A 17,500-nucleotide genomic window follows, 5' to 3' on the forward strand; every position below is an offset into this window, starting at 1 on the left:
CGTCTGAATCCTCTTCATCATCATCTTCCTCATCCTCCACATCATCATCCTCATCATCTTCATCCTCGGCGGACTCGTCGGACTCTTTGCTGCTGGGCAGCTCTTGTTCGGCTCCGCTGTGATGAAACAGATCCACCAGAGACTGCACCAGGTGTTTCTGGGACAGACCCCTCCAGGCCTCCAGCGCTTTGGGGGTCTTGCTCTTGCGTGGTTCGCGGGCGTGGTTGGGCGTGGCGCCGGCGGGGCTCTTGCGTCCTCCCGTGCTGAGGTTAACGGGCAGATCCGAGCGAGGTTTGGTGGTGAGGGCCAGAGGAGCGTCCTGCGTGCTGTGAATGACGCCGTTGGCCTGAGCGAGCGCCAGCAGACTGTGAGGAAACGACAGAGAGGAGGAGGACACGGCCGACGCCGACGGGGGTTTGGTCCTGCCTGAGGCTTCAGAGCTGTGTTTGACAGAGAGAACGGAGGACGACGGCTGTGATGAGGACGAGGATGATAGCACTCCTGTCCTCTTGTTTATCTTAAACTGCTGTTTCTTCAACGGGAGAGGAAAGGGCTGCTCCTGAGACGGGAAAGTCTGAACGAGAGAAACAAAGAAAGTCAATATCACGGGACTCCTTTTGGATTTCACTGTTTAAGAACAACAATAAGACAGGTTTAGGTTGTGATTGTGCTGGGACAGATCCCAGGAACCCAGATTGTTCCAAACCTCTATACATTTCTTTGTTTTGCTGAACCAAGATCTCACCCACCATCTACTGCCATAGTAGGGAAAATACACAAATTCATTTGACATTCTTCTAGATATCTTCCTGTTTGTTCAGCAGAACAAAGACATGTATACAAGGTGACACAATTTTTATTTTTGGGTGAACTGTCCCTTTAAGTGCTGAAGAGAGAGAGAGAGAGAGAGAGAGAGATGACCTGATGCTTCCAATATATCTACATATCATTATATTATATTTTCTCTTTATTCTGATACTTAAATGTATTTTGCTCTTGTAAATCTTTGTTTAAACGTAACTCTATTTCTGTTTTTAGATTTTTACATATATTATAAACCACTTTAAGTTGCACTACATACATCACACTTTATTTTATTTCATAATTATAATTATCTTTCTTTTCGTTTGTTTACATTCTTGCAATATTTGTATGCAGCCCAGCTGCAAATGCTTTGGCAATACAAATGAACATTTAGTCATTCCAATAAAGCACACTTTGATATTCTATGTAAATCTAAGTTTTTTTTTCCAAAGTATGTGAAGGGCAGAGATTATTTACATCTACAAACCTCTCATGTTTCATGTCTGTGGTGTAAACGGTGCAGTACACGTTTTTATTTAAAGTTAATAAAATCCTGCATGAAACTGCATTATATCACCATAGTAATTAAAAAACAAAAGAAAGAGTTCTTCTGATGTCAAGGTTCTTTATGGGACATTTAGACAAAACAGGTTCTTCTATGGCATCTTGAAGCAGCTTTATATTTGAGAGTGTGAGGAGAAGACATGTTTCTTAGTGAAGTGTTTATAAAGTGATGCACACTGACCATCTAGTGTCTCACAGACGTACTGATGAGAAGAGAAGAAAGCTGTTCTTTCTCTCCTTCAACACACAAATAGTCTCTCTCTCCTCACACTCCTGACCTTTCAAACCCAAGAGACACATCCAGAATGCCAACAGCACCCTAGAAACCACCAAGAAACAGACAAAACCTGATCTCTGAATGAAAACGTGGCCTCGAGGGAAGACCAGATGAAACCGACGGGCCGCTCCTCACCTGGTTCAGTCTGTAGTCGGTGACGTGGCCCAGAGAACTCTCCAGAATCTTCCTGCTGGTGAGAGCGTCCAGTGCCGGACCCCGAGGATTGTGAGAGGAAGCTTGAGATTGTGCCTTCAGGGAGGGGGTGAGAGGAGGCGGTTTGGGGGAGGAGGAAAGAGGGAGGGGTTTGGGAGGGGAGGGCACTGAAAGAGGCTTAGGGGAGGAGCATAAGGAAAGAGGGAGGGGCTGATGGGGCTTGCAGGAGGCTGTTTTAGGAGAGGATGTGAGGTGCGGAGGGGAACGTTTTGGCGAAATGTTTTGACGTGACTGTGCCAGTAAGGCTAGTGGTTTGGGAGCGGCTGCCAGGCCGGTGGATTGGATGACGCTGGTGTGGAGGGGTCTCTCTTTGACTTTGTGACCCGGCGGAGAGAGCAGAGAGGACTGAGAGCGAGCCGGAGAGGGTGAAGAGCGGTGTAGGTGAACTGGAAGTGAGGATTCCAGAGGAGCGCCACGCTGGGAGACGCCACGGAAATCCTGAGGCTCCGCTGACCGGCTCTTTTCCTTCTTACTGAGGCCAGAGCTGGACGTCACAATCTGAGAGAGAGAAAGAAAAAAGAATGGATCCGTTTATTGCCGTGACCACATCAGACAAACGACGAATGCTATCGCTCAAATTCATGTCATTTCCATAACTCACTTTCATTTTCTTTTTCTTTTGACGTTCTTTCTCAGAGTCGGACTCCTCGCTGTCTTTACTCTGATCATCTTCATCTTCATCATCATCATCCTCTTCCTCTCCAAGATCATCGATATCACTGCTGCTCACCCCATCACTGTCTGTATCCAGCGAGGATCCGGATTCGCTCTCGCTCACGGCGGAACCCTCCGTCTGCTTCTTACGGGCCTTCTGGATTGGTCAGAGCAGATGTCAATCACGAGTCCTCTCATTAAGACACTCAGTCGTGTGTTTACCGAACGCTTTGTGATGACATCATACCTTCTCTTTAGTTTTCTGCGAGGGCTTCTCCTGCTGAACATCTCCTGTGCTGTTGCTATGGAGACCGGTCTTGCGGTCGCGGGCTTTGGCGTCGGGGGTCCGGCTGTGCTCCGGGGCTCGGAGAGCGGGGGAGGGGGACGCGGCGGCCGACACGGTTCCTTTAGCCGCAGATGGCGAGAGCGAGCGGCCGTTCACGGCTCCGTTCACACCTGAGATCAACATAAGACACATCAGACTGCAACACTTATACATGTAACATCACATCTATACAATGATAAAAAATATTTTATTATTATTTAATTAAGGGTTTCTAAACGATCTACAAAATGTGAGCATCCACGTTGCGATGGAATGATTTTGAGATGATGACAGGAGTGAAGCGTGGATGTTTGTCTCATGTGATGCTGGAGGCAAGAGCTGAAGGCCATGATGACTGAACTCCATCCGCCTGAAGGCGACATCACTTCTGTCTAACTCACGCTCATCTCATGAGCTTTAAACACCTTCATACCTTTAGACGACTGACTGCTCCTGTTTGGGGTTTTGGATGTGTACGGATTGGCCTCGTGGTTGTGAAGGGGCGGGGCAAACATGGGGGGCAGGCTGAGAAAAGGCTGGAAGAAGGCTGGAGGACTCCGCCCATGAGCCTCTGCTGCCCTCCACCATTCTGAGGAAGAAGAGAATAAACAAACACACGACACGAGTGAACATGAGACTAAAACAATTCACAACATGACTGACTGTTTAACACACAAACATACATTAATGTAAAAAAGAATTCTGCATTCCTTTTAATCAGGATAAATATTTGTATGTATTTTAATATCTCATAGTTGGATCTGTCATAATGTTTCATTTATGGTAATTTATATAATTTCTCATTTCTAATTAGAAATTATGCACACACACAAACACACAGACAGACGGATAAACACGCACACACAGACATGCACACGAACAAGCACACACACACATGTTTGTACAGCTATCTTTATGAGGACACACATTGAGGCAACACAATCTCTAGCCCCTTACCCTAACCATCAGAAGTGAGTACCTAACCCTAAACCTGATTATAACCTAACCCTGATGATTACCTAAACCTGATTATAACCTAAACCTGATTATAACCTAAACCTGATTATAACCTAAACCTGATTATAACCTAAACCTGATTATAACCTAAACCTGATTATAACCTAAACCTGATTATAACCTAAACCTGATTATAACCTAAACCTGATTATAACCTAAACCTGATTATAACCTAAACCTGATTATAACCTAAACCTGATTATAACCTAAACCTGATTATAACCTAAACCTGATTATAACCTAAACCTGATTATAACCTAAACCTGATTATAACCTAAACCTGATTATAACCTAAACCTGATTATAGCCTAAACCTGATTATAACCTAAACCTGATTATTACCTAAACCTGATTTTAACCTAAACCTGATTATAACCTAAACCTGATGATTACCTAAACCTGATTATAACCTAAACCTGATTATAACCTAAACCTGATGATTACCTAAACCTGATTATAACCTAAACCTGATTATAACCTAACCCTGATGATTACCTAAACCTGATTATAACCTAAACCTGATTATAACCTAAACCTGATTATAACCTAAACCTGATTATAACCTAAACCTGATTATAACCTAAACCTGATTATAACCTAAACCTGATTATAACCTAAACCTGATTATAACCTAAACCTGATTATAGCCTAAACCTGATTATAACCTAAACCTGATTATAACCTAAACCTGATTATAACCTAAACCTGATTATAACCTAAACCTGATTATAACCTAAACCTGATTATAACCTAAACCTGATTATAACCTAAACCTGATTATAACCTAAACCTGATTATAACCTAAACCTGATTATAACCTAAACCTGATTATAAACTAAACCTGATTATAACCTAAACCTGATTATAAACTAAACCTGATTATAACCTAAACCTGATTATAACCTAAACCTGATTATAACCTAAACCTGATTATAACCTAAACCTGATTATAGCCTAAACCTGATTATAACCTAAACCTGATTATAACCTAAACCTGATTATAACCTAAACCCTAAAATCAGGTCTTGACCTGCAAACAAACCTTTAAAGGGGTCTCAGAAAAGAGGACCGGCCAAAATGTCCTCACTTTACTCTCTTAGTCCTCACTCTGCTGGTCTAAAACTCAAACTGGTCCTCATAAAGATAGATGAACAAGTACACACACACACACACAAACACACACACAAAAACACACATATACACAGACATGCACACAAACACGCACACACACCTGAGAAAGCTCCCAGCTGCGGGTGAGCTGCGAGGGCTGCAGACATCCCCAATCCTCCCAGACCACCAAACTCTGGACGGACCGTCGCCGGGGACAACAGACCGAAGGCCGGGTGAGCCATGAGCGGGTACGCGCTGGGCAATGAGGTCATGGAACTGACGCTGAAGGGCTGATCACTGCCCGTCATGCCAAACAGAGGACCTGACAACAAACACACACATTCATGATCACACAATTATACAACAACAGCATTCCTGCACACTGAGATTCTGGAAAACACAGAAATGTGGACTGAGGACTTCCAGACCTAAACTGAACTCTGCAAACCATCCTCCAGCAGACAATAATAACTGCGATTACATCCGGAGTGTGTGTGATGTTCATGGAGACAGTTTGATGACTGTTAATGTTAATATAATCACAGGTTTTTTGACAGCGTTTGATTAATAACTATGATCAGAAGAAATGAAAGTCTCGCCGTGTGAGAGACAGAACGAAGACGCCCTGCGAGCTGCTTCTGTATCTTCCTGAACATTCTGTGAGATATCACCACAGCGCGCTCGATAAATCACTTCAATCTCCTGTTTGACATTGCACGGGCTCTCTGTATACATGTTCGTAAATAATCATCGCCGTCGTCATAACGATCGCATCCGTTCTGGGATCGATCTGTTCTGGCAGAGCTGGTGCTGCCCATTGTCTCCTTCAGGAGTCAGATGTAATTTCTAAGCCGCATATTTCATGCAAATTCAATTTCCATTAGCAGCGCAGGAAAGAAAAGAGCGCAGCACGCACGCAGAGAGAGAGATGTGATGATGGGGAACGCAGAAGAGACGGCGAGGAGGTGAAGATCTTGACTTTACAGATGGTTTGATGTAAAGGAGGAAGAGTTTCTTTGCTCTTCTCTTGGATTTAGTCCACTTACAACATGAGCCAAGCTTTCTTAACTTAGAGAGACTGGAAATACTGACGTGCATGAATCAACAACCATCCAAACAAACACTAAACTCAACATGTGAACCCCTGAATAACATCTTTGTGTGTAAATGACCTCTGTACATGTGAGTGGATGTGAGTTGTATTTTAAAGTTGACAATGAACATGAATAAACATGACACTTAAGTCCTTCATGTAAGTGACAGGCAGATTCTGAATACAGATTTTACAAACACAAGTGAGTCATACATTCATGTGTTCATTCATGTTTGTGACACGTCATGTGGTTTAAAGGAATCAGAGTCATTTGTTCATAAGTCATATGAAATGATTGTTTTTCTTTTCAGCCAGTAAACTCCAAGCAGAGGAATGATGTTTTTCATGACGGGTCCTCTTTTGATGAGAAGAGAAAGGAGACGGCTTTTAGTTTTCAGCTTGAGGCCTCTTCTTTGTCTCACACACGCATGCATGCACACACACGGAGTGATGAATACACACGCTTAAATGTACAGCCGGAATGTTTAGGGGCTTGTCCTGACATAGAGGACGAACTGAAGGAGACTGAGACGGAAGTGAAGATAAATGAGAGGAAATATCCCCCAAAAGACCATCAGCAGCTCCTGCTGGCACACACACACATGCAACACACACACACGAAGTATGAGAAACGTCAGTTTCATATTAATGCGCTTTCAGTCTGGAATAATTAAATCATCTTGAGAGGAGCAGAGCAGAATTACCAGATTACCTGATATCCTTCTTATTTTATCTGCCCCCCTCCTCTCCTCCCCAAAACACCTTCCAGTGTTCTCCATCTTCTGACACACAGAGCGAGCCATCTTGAAGAGCGCCGCTGTCCTCCCCCACCTGTCTTTCCGTTCTCTCTTACGTGGGATGCGGCGGAAGCGGATTAATGTGCCCTCGGTTTGCATCAATCACATTTCTGCAGACACATCTGACAGCCGACTTAATTGTCTGCGTGTCTGAGGGGGACGGTGAGGAAAAGTGTGAACATGTGGCCTGACGTTTGTTCAGAGAGAGAGAGAGATTCAGATGATCATCTCTCACCGCTGCACTGCTCGTGATTTAGTGTTGGCGGGACAAAGTGTTAATTGTGTTTAAAGCTGTAATGATAGAAGTGGAAGATCCCGTCGACTGAAACTCTCATTCTCAACATCCAGCTCTGAATTACTGAGCGTTTCACTCAAGTAAAATCTAATGAACATGAATCTGACTTTAAAGCAATATTCTAAGACAGAATTTAATATGTAGATCATAAGATCAATATCATTAGTGAACTAATCTGTTCTGAACGAAAACACTTATAATTGTCAACAAATGTTTTTTTGTTTGTTTGTTTTGGAGACTCATTCATCAATATGAAAAATAAAATAATTATAATAAGAAAATATAAATAATTGAAAATCCTTAAAAGAAAATGTGTCGCTTTGGTGTTTTCAAGTTTTATTTCTGTGAAAACAGAAGAACAATATATGATTACGATATGAACTCGAACCCTAATTTTGGTGGGTTCTTGAATTTTAGGAAAGGCAAGACAGATGCTGAAATGATATATTCAAAAAAGCCAAATGATGGAGGAGGTCTCACACCTCCTGTTGTGCTGGTGAGGAGAAATATCAACTGTTAATGAGAGTCACGTCACATGAGATGACACGGGCCGGAGCAAATGACAAATCAACATCACCATCACAACAGAGAGAGAGATGAGAAGTGTGTGTGTGTGAAGGAAGGGTGGAGAGTGAGATGACGGCAGTATTAACAAAGCTCTGGTTAATTGGTTGAGATTCATTAATGCGGCAGCTTTTCAATTTACAGCCGAAACTGTGAGTGCTAAATCCTGGATGCTGTTTTCACATGCCGAACAATGAAAGGTAATTACAACAGGAGCGAGTCGCTGCTTTCTCCAGCGCGCAGAACAAAACATGAGGAGGGAGAAGAAATGATTTATCAGACAGAACGTATGGACGGAAAAAAGATTCGGGTTTTACAGGAATACATCCCTTAAATGTCTCAACATGTATTTCTAAAACCTTATTCACTTGACACGGCATATAAAAATTATGAACTTGTGATTCTATACACTTAGAAAAGAGGCTTCACAACTCAAATGAATCATTTTAACACGTTTAAAAATTTAATAAAGCAATTTTTTTTCATCATTGTAAATCGAGACTGTCAGCTCCAATGACTGTATACACCAGATATAATACAGGAACACCAGAGTTGATGTCATCTATAAGACTTGTGCGCTGTATTCTAAATAAATCACAAGAGCTTTCAAATTTGATGTGATTACATTCATCAGGTTTGAGGTCGACTCACATCAGTACTTGTGTCATTGACATCATGGAAGTGAAAATATCTGGGACTGTCAAACGATTAATTGCATCCAGAATAAAAGTTGTGTTTGCATAATATGTGTCTGTGTAATGTGCATATTAACCTTGTGTTTCTAAACACACATGCATCCATATAATTAAGAAACATATAAAATATTAAAATTTAAAAATGTTTATAATTTAAACTATTGGTAAATATCAATAATTCACCCCCCCCCCCCAAAATACATTTATGTGTATAGTTTTTGTATAAATACAAATTAACATGCACAATAAGCGGACGCATATTATGTAAACACAAACCTTTATTCTGGATGTCATTAATCGCGATTAATCGTTTGACAAAATATTCAGCCTTTTGTGTTCAATCAAACAGTAAAGTTTTTCATGTAAACTATTCCTTTAACATCACAAACTCTAAGGCCTTGAGCCTCAAACAGCAGAAAAGATTTACAGTTTTTCAGATGTCACGATGACTAAAAAAGAGCGATGCTTCATCAGACAGAAGAGATGTCCCTGATGACATCAGTCTCCGGTCTGCCATCAACCACACAGACTAAACCAGCAGACGTGTCCCGCGCAACATGTGGTGTGACGTTTGTTCAGAGAGAGATCAATGAAAGAGCGCAGCCTAAGAAAATAATAATACTGATTTAATCTGGTCTGAACAAAAACAGTAATAATGGTCAACAAATGGTCTTGTTGTTTTAGGAGGAGGAGACTTGAGCTCGGACGAATAAATACATTTATTAATTCATCAATATGAAAAATAATATTAAATATACATTTACAAAAAAAACAAAAAAGTAAAAATATACATAAATTATGATTGTCAACATTAACACGTTAACGCATGCGATAGTAGATAAAACGAATATATTTAATAAAGACATCAGTTGCAAATCCAGCAATATTAGATTTCATTCTTAAAATTATGCTGTTAAAGAAATGTGTTAATATTTCTACATTGATTTGTAGATAAAATGTGAAATGATTAGAAGGTAAAAGTATATTTAAAAACATCAAAGCTGTGTGTGATCAGTTAGTTAATTTCTTTAATCGATTGACAGCATTAAAATAAACATGTTAAACAAAATAGTGTATGTTTAATTTCACTATACGTGTACGATTAGTCCCAGTTAATGGTATGAAAAGGATGCGATTAATCACGTTTTTTTTAAATCTGATGACAGCTAACACCTAATATTAATACATGCATAAAGTTAATAGATACATAAAAATAAATAAATAAAAAGCTTTAAAAGATGTAGTATGATCAGGCTCATAAGCCTGTTTCTAAAAAGAAAATGTGTAGTTTCAATGACTAAAAGAAGCGATGCTTCATCAGACAGAAGAGATGTCCCTGATGACATCAGTCTCCAGTCTGCCACCAGCCACACAGACTAAACCAGCAGACGTGTTCAAAGTGTCCCCTGTGTGTGTGTGTGTGTGTGTGTGTGAGTTTTGACTGAGCACTTTTCAGACTGTAACAATAAGCAACCCTTGCGTCAGGCCATGAAAGAGTGTGTGTGTCTGTGTGTGAGATATTACCGCATGTGCCGAGCGTGGCCGTGGCTCCGTGGTTCAGGCTACTCTTGGCATTGGAGGCTGCTGATGATGAAGAGGAGGAGGAAGATGAGGGCGCAGAGGTGGTGGCGTGGACAGAGAGTGGGGTGGAGGAAGGCGAGGCCAGTCGTTCTCCAGACTCCATATCTGTCACACACAATTCAATCCATAATTAGAGCCAGCACACACACACAGCGTACACGGCCTGCCACTCTTTCTTTCACATCTCACTTGGCATGAACAATATTTCTATTTAACACCAGTCAGTCTTCACACACACACACAGGGCCGTGTGTGTTACGTTCGGGCAGAGGGATTGTTGGAGATGTCACGTTAAGCATTCATTCTTAGACGAGACCTTCTGCAAGAGGACAGAAGAGAGACTGACACGCATGCTCCCACGCACACACAGATTTACAAGATGTTTTTACACGGCGTAAAACAAGACGTCTCACACTTGATGTGATTAACTGGCAAATTATGCCTTTAACTGTTTCTGTGGAGATTTCACAGTTTGTACAGAAATCCGCAGTAGAGACCCACACACGAGTGTCTCACACTCAAATATACTGCAATGAAAATAACATTAACAGTTGTTAGCGTGTGATTTTACACGGAAAGAATCCGTTTTCAGGAGACGTCTGGATACAACGGATACTAATCTCACGACAAGATTCAACTGTTGGAATCGTTAAAGAACAACGCACAAGCTTTTGCTATTCTGTCATTATATAAACACACACAGACACACACACACAGATTAGATCTCAGAGATGGAAACGTCCACAGAATATCAACTAACAGCTCTCACCCATGAGCAATTCTGGTAAACACACACAGGCGTGCACACGCACACACACACACACACACACACACACACAGAATGAAAGTGTCTGCATACATCCGTAAACAGTGAAACAGGCCACAATTCACCCATGCGGCTCTTAGCACCTGTCTTTCACTTTCTCTCGTCTTCTGGATCATCCCTCCATTATTGTACTCTGCCTCCTAAGGGTCAAAGGTCACAACCCTGCCAACTCAAGTTCATGACAGGTTTCTTCTAAACGAATTCCTCAAGTAACCTTTAGGACACTGCTTCTCAGAAAACAGACTGGATAATATATTCTCATTCCTTTACTAAACAAGTCAAAGCACTTCAAGACTCAAGAAAGAACGGTGCACGATCACGTGATGCTAATCAGCAAATCAGAAAAGAGCATTAGGATGGGTGTGTTGACGCTACATTTATCTTAAAGGAGAGACACATAACATCCTTCTTTTGATATTACATCATGTGAATTGTCATTTTATAAAATGTTAACAAATATATGTTATTCAAAGCTGCAATCACTGCACAATGAATCTACCACACAATTACAAATCCATCTAGTGTGTGTGTGTGTGTGTGTGTGTGTGAGCTCTTTCCAGCGAGTCACTTAGCACGATTGGCTTAAACATCAGTGGTAACAGACGAAGGCCTCAAAATAATTCATAACAACAGCAGTGATTAGCACAATAATGCTATGTCTGGGTATTTAAGGATCCAATCCTGACTTCATTATCAGAAATTAAAGCAGCTTTAGCATCAGAACGACTCTGGTTTTATAGCTAATGAGCATCTTCCACTGAGTCACAGCATCATAATCTCCATGTGCCGTCTAATTCATTTGACTCGGTGCACACGGCCAATGAGATCCAGGGAAAAACCCACCAATCAGCCTATCATATGCTAACTGTGATCCCCCAGCTTTGCCTTACGTGTTCATCTACGAATCTTCTGTCGATCGGTAGAAACGTGAACTCCATTCTGTGAACGTGCAACCAAAGAGACACAGTACATAAAGCTGTGTGTTATTTAATTTAACCTGAAAATCAATCATACACTCCTGAGGCAGTGAAATATACTGCTGAGGCTGCTGGCTTACACACACAGTGTGTGTGTGTGTGTGTGTGTGTAGAGCTCATAGAGAGAGAGGGCATAGAGTATTCTGTGGGTGCTTTATCAGTAATGTGAGTGTGAGTTTGTCCACTTGACTGCTTTTATAAAACGTTTCCATGTTTTATATTATTTGTAAAAAACATGTTTTTACTCTTGTTACCATAGTTTCTTTAGTACTACAAATAATATTCAATCTGACATTTTACTACACATTTACTATAGTAAATCCTAGAGCTGCTCGATTATGACAAAAATCTTAATCAGCATTATTTTGGCCAATATTGAGATCCCGATTATTCTACACGATTACTCTTCAACTTTATAGAAAATGTGAAAAACGTGGCTTTTAAACTGTGAATTCAACTGAAGAATAAATGTAAAGAAATAGCACAGCTGAAAGAGTGTAACAGAAGGGGCTGCGCTGTGGATTTATACCTCAAGGAAAGAGAGGATCATTGCACACTGGAATGTGGCACAATAATAGTTTTACCTCCATTATTTAGTTTATGTAATTGTTGAAGGCCAAAATTGACGTTTTCGATTAATTGCACAGCTCTAGTAAATCCACGGTTCATTTTCCTAATGGACAGTAAAATCATCTAACAAAACCCATAAGAAAAATAAAGCAATCTATCCAGAGAGTGTGATGGTTACTTTTAGAAATAAAAATATCATTAGCTCGGTGTGAAAACAATAATAACAAGTAGTGATAGAAAACAAACACGCGTGTGTGTGTGTGTGTGTCCTCACACATCTCACTTGTTATGGCCCGTGGTAACAGATGGCCAATGCTCGCCAGGCTAATCTGCCAACAGAGTCGTCAGCATGGATCAGTGCTAATCAGAGCGCGCCAGCAAACACGTAACACAAAGACTCCGTTTCCTTCCACCGCCGCGCTCCCGCATGCCTGCAACCTTCCCTGCGACCTGCGTCAGGGGAGCGGCGACCTTTGACCTTATATCTCTGCCAGCTCCCTGCTGCAACGGCGAGCGTGCTCGTTCCTGCAAGCGGCGTGAGGTGAACACACAGAGACACCTGCTTTCAGATGCAGAATGTGTGTGATTCTCTTTAAGCAGTGTCCACATACATCCATCTGCACCTCAGGCACTGATTGGCTCGGACGCAGCGCTGCCACGTCATTGGCTGGAGAGGTTTTCCTGAAGCATGAGATGGCGTCGCCTGTCGTGAGACAAGGTTGCTTGGTGACACTGGCAGTCACGCCATCATCAGTGTCCCAGGATGCACGGAGGGAGAGAGAGAGAGAGAGAGATGTGCAGCAGTGAGCTAAAAACACCAGTGTCTAAATCAGAGAGGGGAGGGCGAGCGAGCGGTAAAGAGAAATGATATGTGGGCGGTGACCTTTACACAGAGGTGTGGGATTCACCTTTCTTTCTTCAGCTGTGAGTGAGAAGCTCTTACATTAAACACACGTGTCTTCATGTGTGTGTGTGTGTCACAGGAATGAATAATCCACAGCTCTTTAAGTAAAACAGGCTGGACGGGTCGAGCTGATCAAAATGATTTCCGTCAGCTAAAAGCTTCCAGTTTCCTGTGAGCGGCGAGTTGTCGGGTTCATCCCAACACAAGCAGACAGAGAGAATTGATCCCGTCATTACACCTTTTCCTCCATGACAAACCGATCGCACTGAACGCCTACATCCAGAGATAACCTGCATGGCAACGTGATTTACAGAGTGTGTGTGTGTTGTGTGAGTGTTGTGAGTAACCAGAGACCGTCAGCTCAACCCACACCCAAACAAAGAGCCTGTGACAGATGGTGGAAGATGCATGCTGGGATACTTCGGCCTATCGTCCGTGAGATCCGCCAGATCCGCTTCCACAGCAACACAGATACACCGAGAGGATTGTCTGGACGCACAATGTCACACAAACTGACACCTGACACACACACAAGAACACATCCTGTTCACACATGTGTTTTCAAACTCTCTTCAGCTCTGAAATGTTTTATCCAGATCTCATGATCTCTGCACTTCAAGTGGAGTGGACAGCATCATACACACATATTGCACACAGAAACACACACACGCACGCACACACACACACACGTACCAAAGGCATTTAAAAGATGAAAAACCTCCCAGTTCAGGAAAAATTATTCAGATTTTTCATCTGTGGTCCTGTTTACTTCATGAACTCTGTTATAAAACCCCTGTGTTACACCGTGATAAACGCCACTTTGTTCAATGACACGTGTGAGCTGATTGGTCCATTCAGACGTGTAAAGTTTCCCTCTGGATCTGTCGTCCTCTGACCTCCAGAAGATCCCAGCGGGCCATCGAGCATCATCACATGTTTGGCTTCACTGTGTGTGTTTCTCTCTCGGTGTGTTCAGATGAAATGTGCACCCTGTCTACAAGCCATGTGACATGATGGATACAACATCATCACTCCAGCTTCTGTTAAAGCTAGTGATCTAGTTCTCTCACATCAAACACAGAGAGAGAGAGAGAGAGAGTGAGAGACAGAGAGAGAGAGAGAGAGAGAGAGTGAGAGACAGAGAGAGAGTGAGAGAGAGAGAGTGAGAGAGAGTGAGAGAGAGAGAGAGAGAGAGAGAGAGACACAGAGAGAGAGTGAGAGACACAGAGAGAGAGAAAGAGAGAGAGTCTGTCCTGTACTGAAGACCATTTCTTATTCTCTCCAGAAGCAGCAGATCCAGCAAAAAAACTGATATATTTAGACAGTCCATTAAAGGGAGATCTGTGTGTGTGTGTGTGTGTGTGTGTGTGATACGCTCAATTTCATCTCCATTAAATACACACAAACACAATCTGCACACAAGCAAAAGTATAGATCCTCTCTCTCTCTCTCACACACACACACACAAACGAATAATATTTACAGTGGCAGAAGACACTTACACACATGTAAATTGCATTCATATATACTCCGACTTACACACACACACACGACAGAAACATAATTACACAACATAGAGTTTCATCACTTCAATTCTTCTCTCCATCAACACACTGATCTATAGCTGTATTACCATCATAAACATGATTTAAAGCTCCACAACACATCCTGCCCTCCCCGCATCTCATCTCATGTGTGTGTGTGTGTGTGTGTGTGTGCATGTGCACGCACGTGTGTGTTTACATTGACAAAAGCATAAAGCTGATGAGAAAATCCATCTCCTGTTTCAGATGAGACGCAGCAGAAATACCTTCTATTGATCATTGCGAAAAACCATCAGCTGAGAAAACAATTCTGATTGGCCAGACAGACAGACAGACAGACAGATGCACACTTCTGCACCGCTGTCACCATATGTGTGTGTGTGTGTGTGTGTGTGATTTACAGTTAACAGTTAAGAAAGAGTCAAATCAGTGTGGGAATGCAATAACATGAAAGTCATCATATTTCTACATGGAGAGGGTGATGATGGACGTGATGTTTAAAAAAAACATTGTGAGTGTAAGTGAGAGAGAGAGAGAGAGAGAGAGAGAGAGAGAGAGAGAGAGAGAGAGAGTGCAATTAATAAGTTATATATTGGTTCTTTGAATAACTCTGCATTATTCATTATGATGATAACTGTGAAATTAGCTAAAGAGAGCGAAAGATACTAGAAGAGATAGAGAGAGAGAGAGAGAGACAGACTACAGTGTGTAATCTGGTATATTTTTACACTAGACAGAATTGCCATATTTCTATTTTAACATTTGTGTGCACACACATTACCAAACACACACACACACACACACACACAGCTCATCATATATGTTGTTTTCAGATGCACAAAACTAAACTCATTCATGACTTATCTATAATTGGTCGGATTTTGGATTTCTTAAGGTTTACATTAACATAAGTTGACACAAATAAATCATACAAACACAAACGCTCAGGGTAGGACACACAAATAAACTGTGAAACATGTGACACAATGACCAAAGGCGTCCATTTGTACGTCTAAGTCTATTTCTGCTGTCTTTTAAAATTGATGAATTTAAAGTTCTTTTAACTTTTCACAGAATATTTTACAGCAACTGTTTGCATGTGAATTCAAGCAGGTCTAAAAATATCAAAACAAAAACAAGAGACAAAGAGATGAAGATAAGAGCTGGATTCAGATTTGTTTTGTTTTAACCCCCAGCCGTCTCCTGTTCCTCTCTCTCTCTCTCTCTCTCTCTCTCTCCTGCAGGCTTAATCCAGACCCGTCTAACCATCTGCCTAATTATAGTTTAAAGCGCAGACTGAAGTTTGTGTGCATCACACCCGTCATATGATTGTGTTATTCGGCCATGACCTCCTCTGACAAACGTGTCTGAAAACAGCCGGCATCTCACAGGCCGAGCTTCTTCTGCTGCTCCGGCAGCCTTCCAGAGAATTCTCCGAGTGCCAGGACCAACACATGCTGACAAGCGCAACAATATTTCAAGGCGATTATGATTACCCGGCGCTCTGGCGACAAACAGCCGCAGGATTACGCCGTTACCGTCGCACTTCTAGACAAAGGTGGAATAAGTCGCGGAAACCGCACGGAATCCCACGCAGCACACATGCTGCCACTGATCTGAGAGGATTCGGTGGGTCTGCCGTGAGCTGTCAATCTCTTGTGTGTGGGAGGAGTCAGTCTCGGGGTCAGGGCGGATGCGGGTGGGATTTATGGGGGAATGATGACATTGCCAAGGACTGCGGGTGGGCAAGCGTGAGGGGGGGCTTCAAGGCTGTGAAACGCACAGAGTCTGAAGACCTTCAAAGCCCCGGATTACACCGCTGCCCACCCGTTTGCATCAGCGTCCCACCCTCACAAAACACACAGACAACCAAAAAAATAAAACGGATCAAGAGAGGCCAGAACGGACAAAAAGATTTGGGTCAGAATCAGAACGTAGCGAGTGTTCTCACTGTCTCCTCCCTTCATAGACAGCTAGAGAAATCACACGTGTAGTGTTCTCAAATTCATTCAGCACAAGTGATGTGAGAGCAGAAATACTCACACACGTGTTTAATAAAATAAATCATTTTCACTATCAGTTGGACAATAACTATATTTATAACTGAAATCTATTTTCGCTTTTCCTTCACAAAGAAGCAAAGATGTCATTCTGCCTTTCAATCTGGCAACCCTTGCAAAAATGAAACATGGTTTTACGACAGATAGAAAACATTGTTTCTACAGTTAAAGTAAAGTAGTAGTAAAACCATGGTAAAACTAATGATGTACTGTAATAAAACCATAAATCATTTTCTTAAAGGAAGGGCAAGTATTTAATCCCAGAACACATTACAACACGCTCACTGATAAACTTAAACACACTTATATTTCTCATATACAAGACAAGTAAAGAAAGTATAACATGAATTATTGACTCAATATGTCCTACATCCTTCAGTACTAAACAGAGTACACCACATGCTCACTGTTTGAAATCAGTTTCGAGATACGAGTGTACATCACAAGCACTATTTGTCGATGTTCAGTTCGTTCACACATTTTGACGTTGGATCACAAAACTTAAGTTGCACAATCATTTTTTTGCCAATAACCAACAAAACAATGTATGGGTCAAAATTATCAATTTTTCTTTTATGGAGAAAATCATTGGAATATTAAGTAAAGATCATGTTCCATGAAGATATTTTG

At 41.8% G+C, this 17,500-nt stretch overlaps 1 protein-coding gene across 15 annotated transcripts in view; it reads right to left on the reverse strand.

Annotated features, from left to right (window-relative positions):
• The window catches only part of baz2ba (bromodomain adjacent to zinc finger domain, 2Ba), a 75,737-nt gene that overhangs the window by 18,431 nt on the left and 39,806 nt on the right, over positions 1–17,500 (reverse strand). For all 15 annotated transcript variants that reach the window (XM_056749663.1, XM_056749676.1, XM_056749673.1 and 12 more), the window contains exons 3-9: positions 9,933–10,094; positions 5,086–5,286; positions 3,271–3,426; positions 2,760–2,968; positions 2,460–2,669; positions 1,781–2,356; positions 1–574 (exon numbers count right to left, since the gene is read on the reverse strand). The exon at positions 1–574 is cut by the window's left edge and continues 12 nt beyond it. In XM_056749663.1, the coding sequence (XP_056605641.1) occupies positions 1–574; positions 1,781–2,356; positions 2,460–2,669; positions 2,760–2,968; positions 3,271–3,426; positions 5,086–5,286; positions 9,933–10,092 (2,086 nt within the window). In that variant the 5' untranslated portion in view covers positions 10,093–10,094. The remainder of the gene's footprint in view (positions 575–1,780; positions 2,357–2,459; positions 2,670–2,759; positions 2,969–3,270; positions 3,427–5,085; positions 5,287–9,932; positions 10,095–17,500) is intronic.

This window comes from Triplophysa dalaica, chromosome 6 (genome assembly GCF_015846415.1).
Source record: "Triplophysa dalaica isolate WHDGS20190420 chromosome 6, ASM1584641v1, whole genome shotgun sequence".
Taxonomy (NCBI): Eukaryota; Metazoa; Chordata; class Actinopteri; order Cypriniformes; family Nemacheilidae; genus Triplophysa; species Triplophysa dalaica.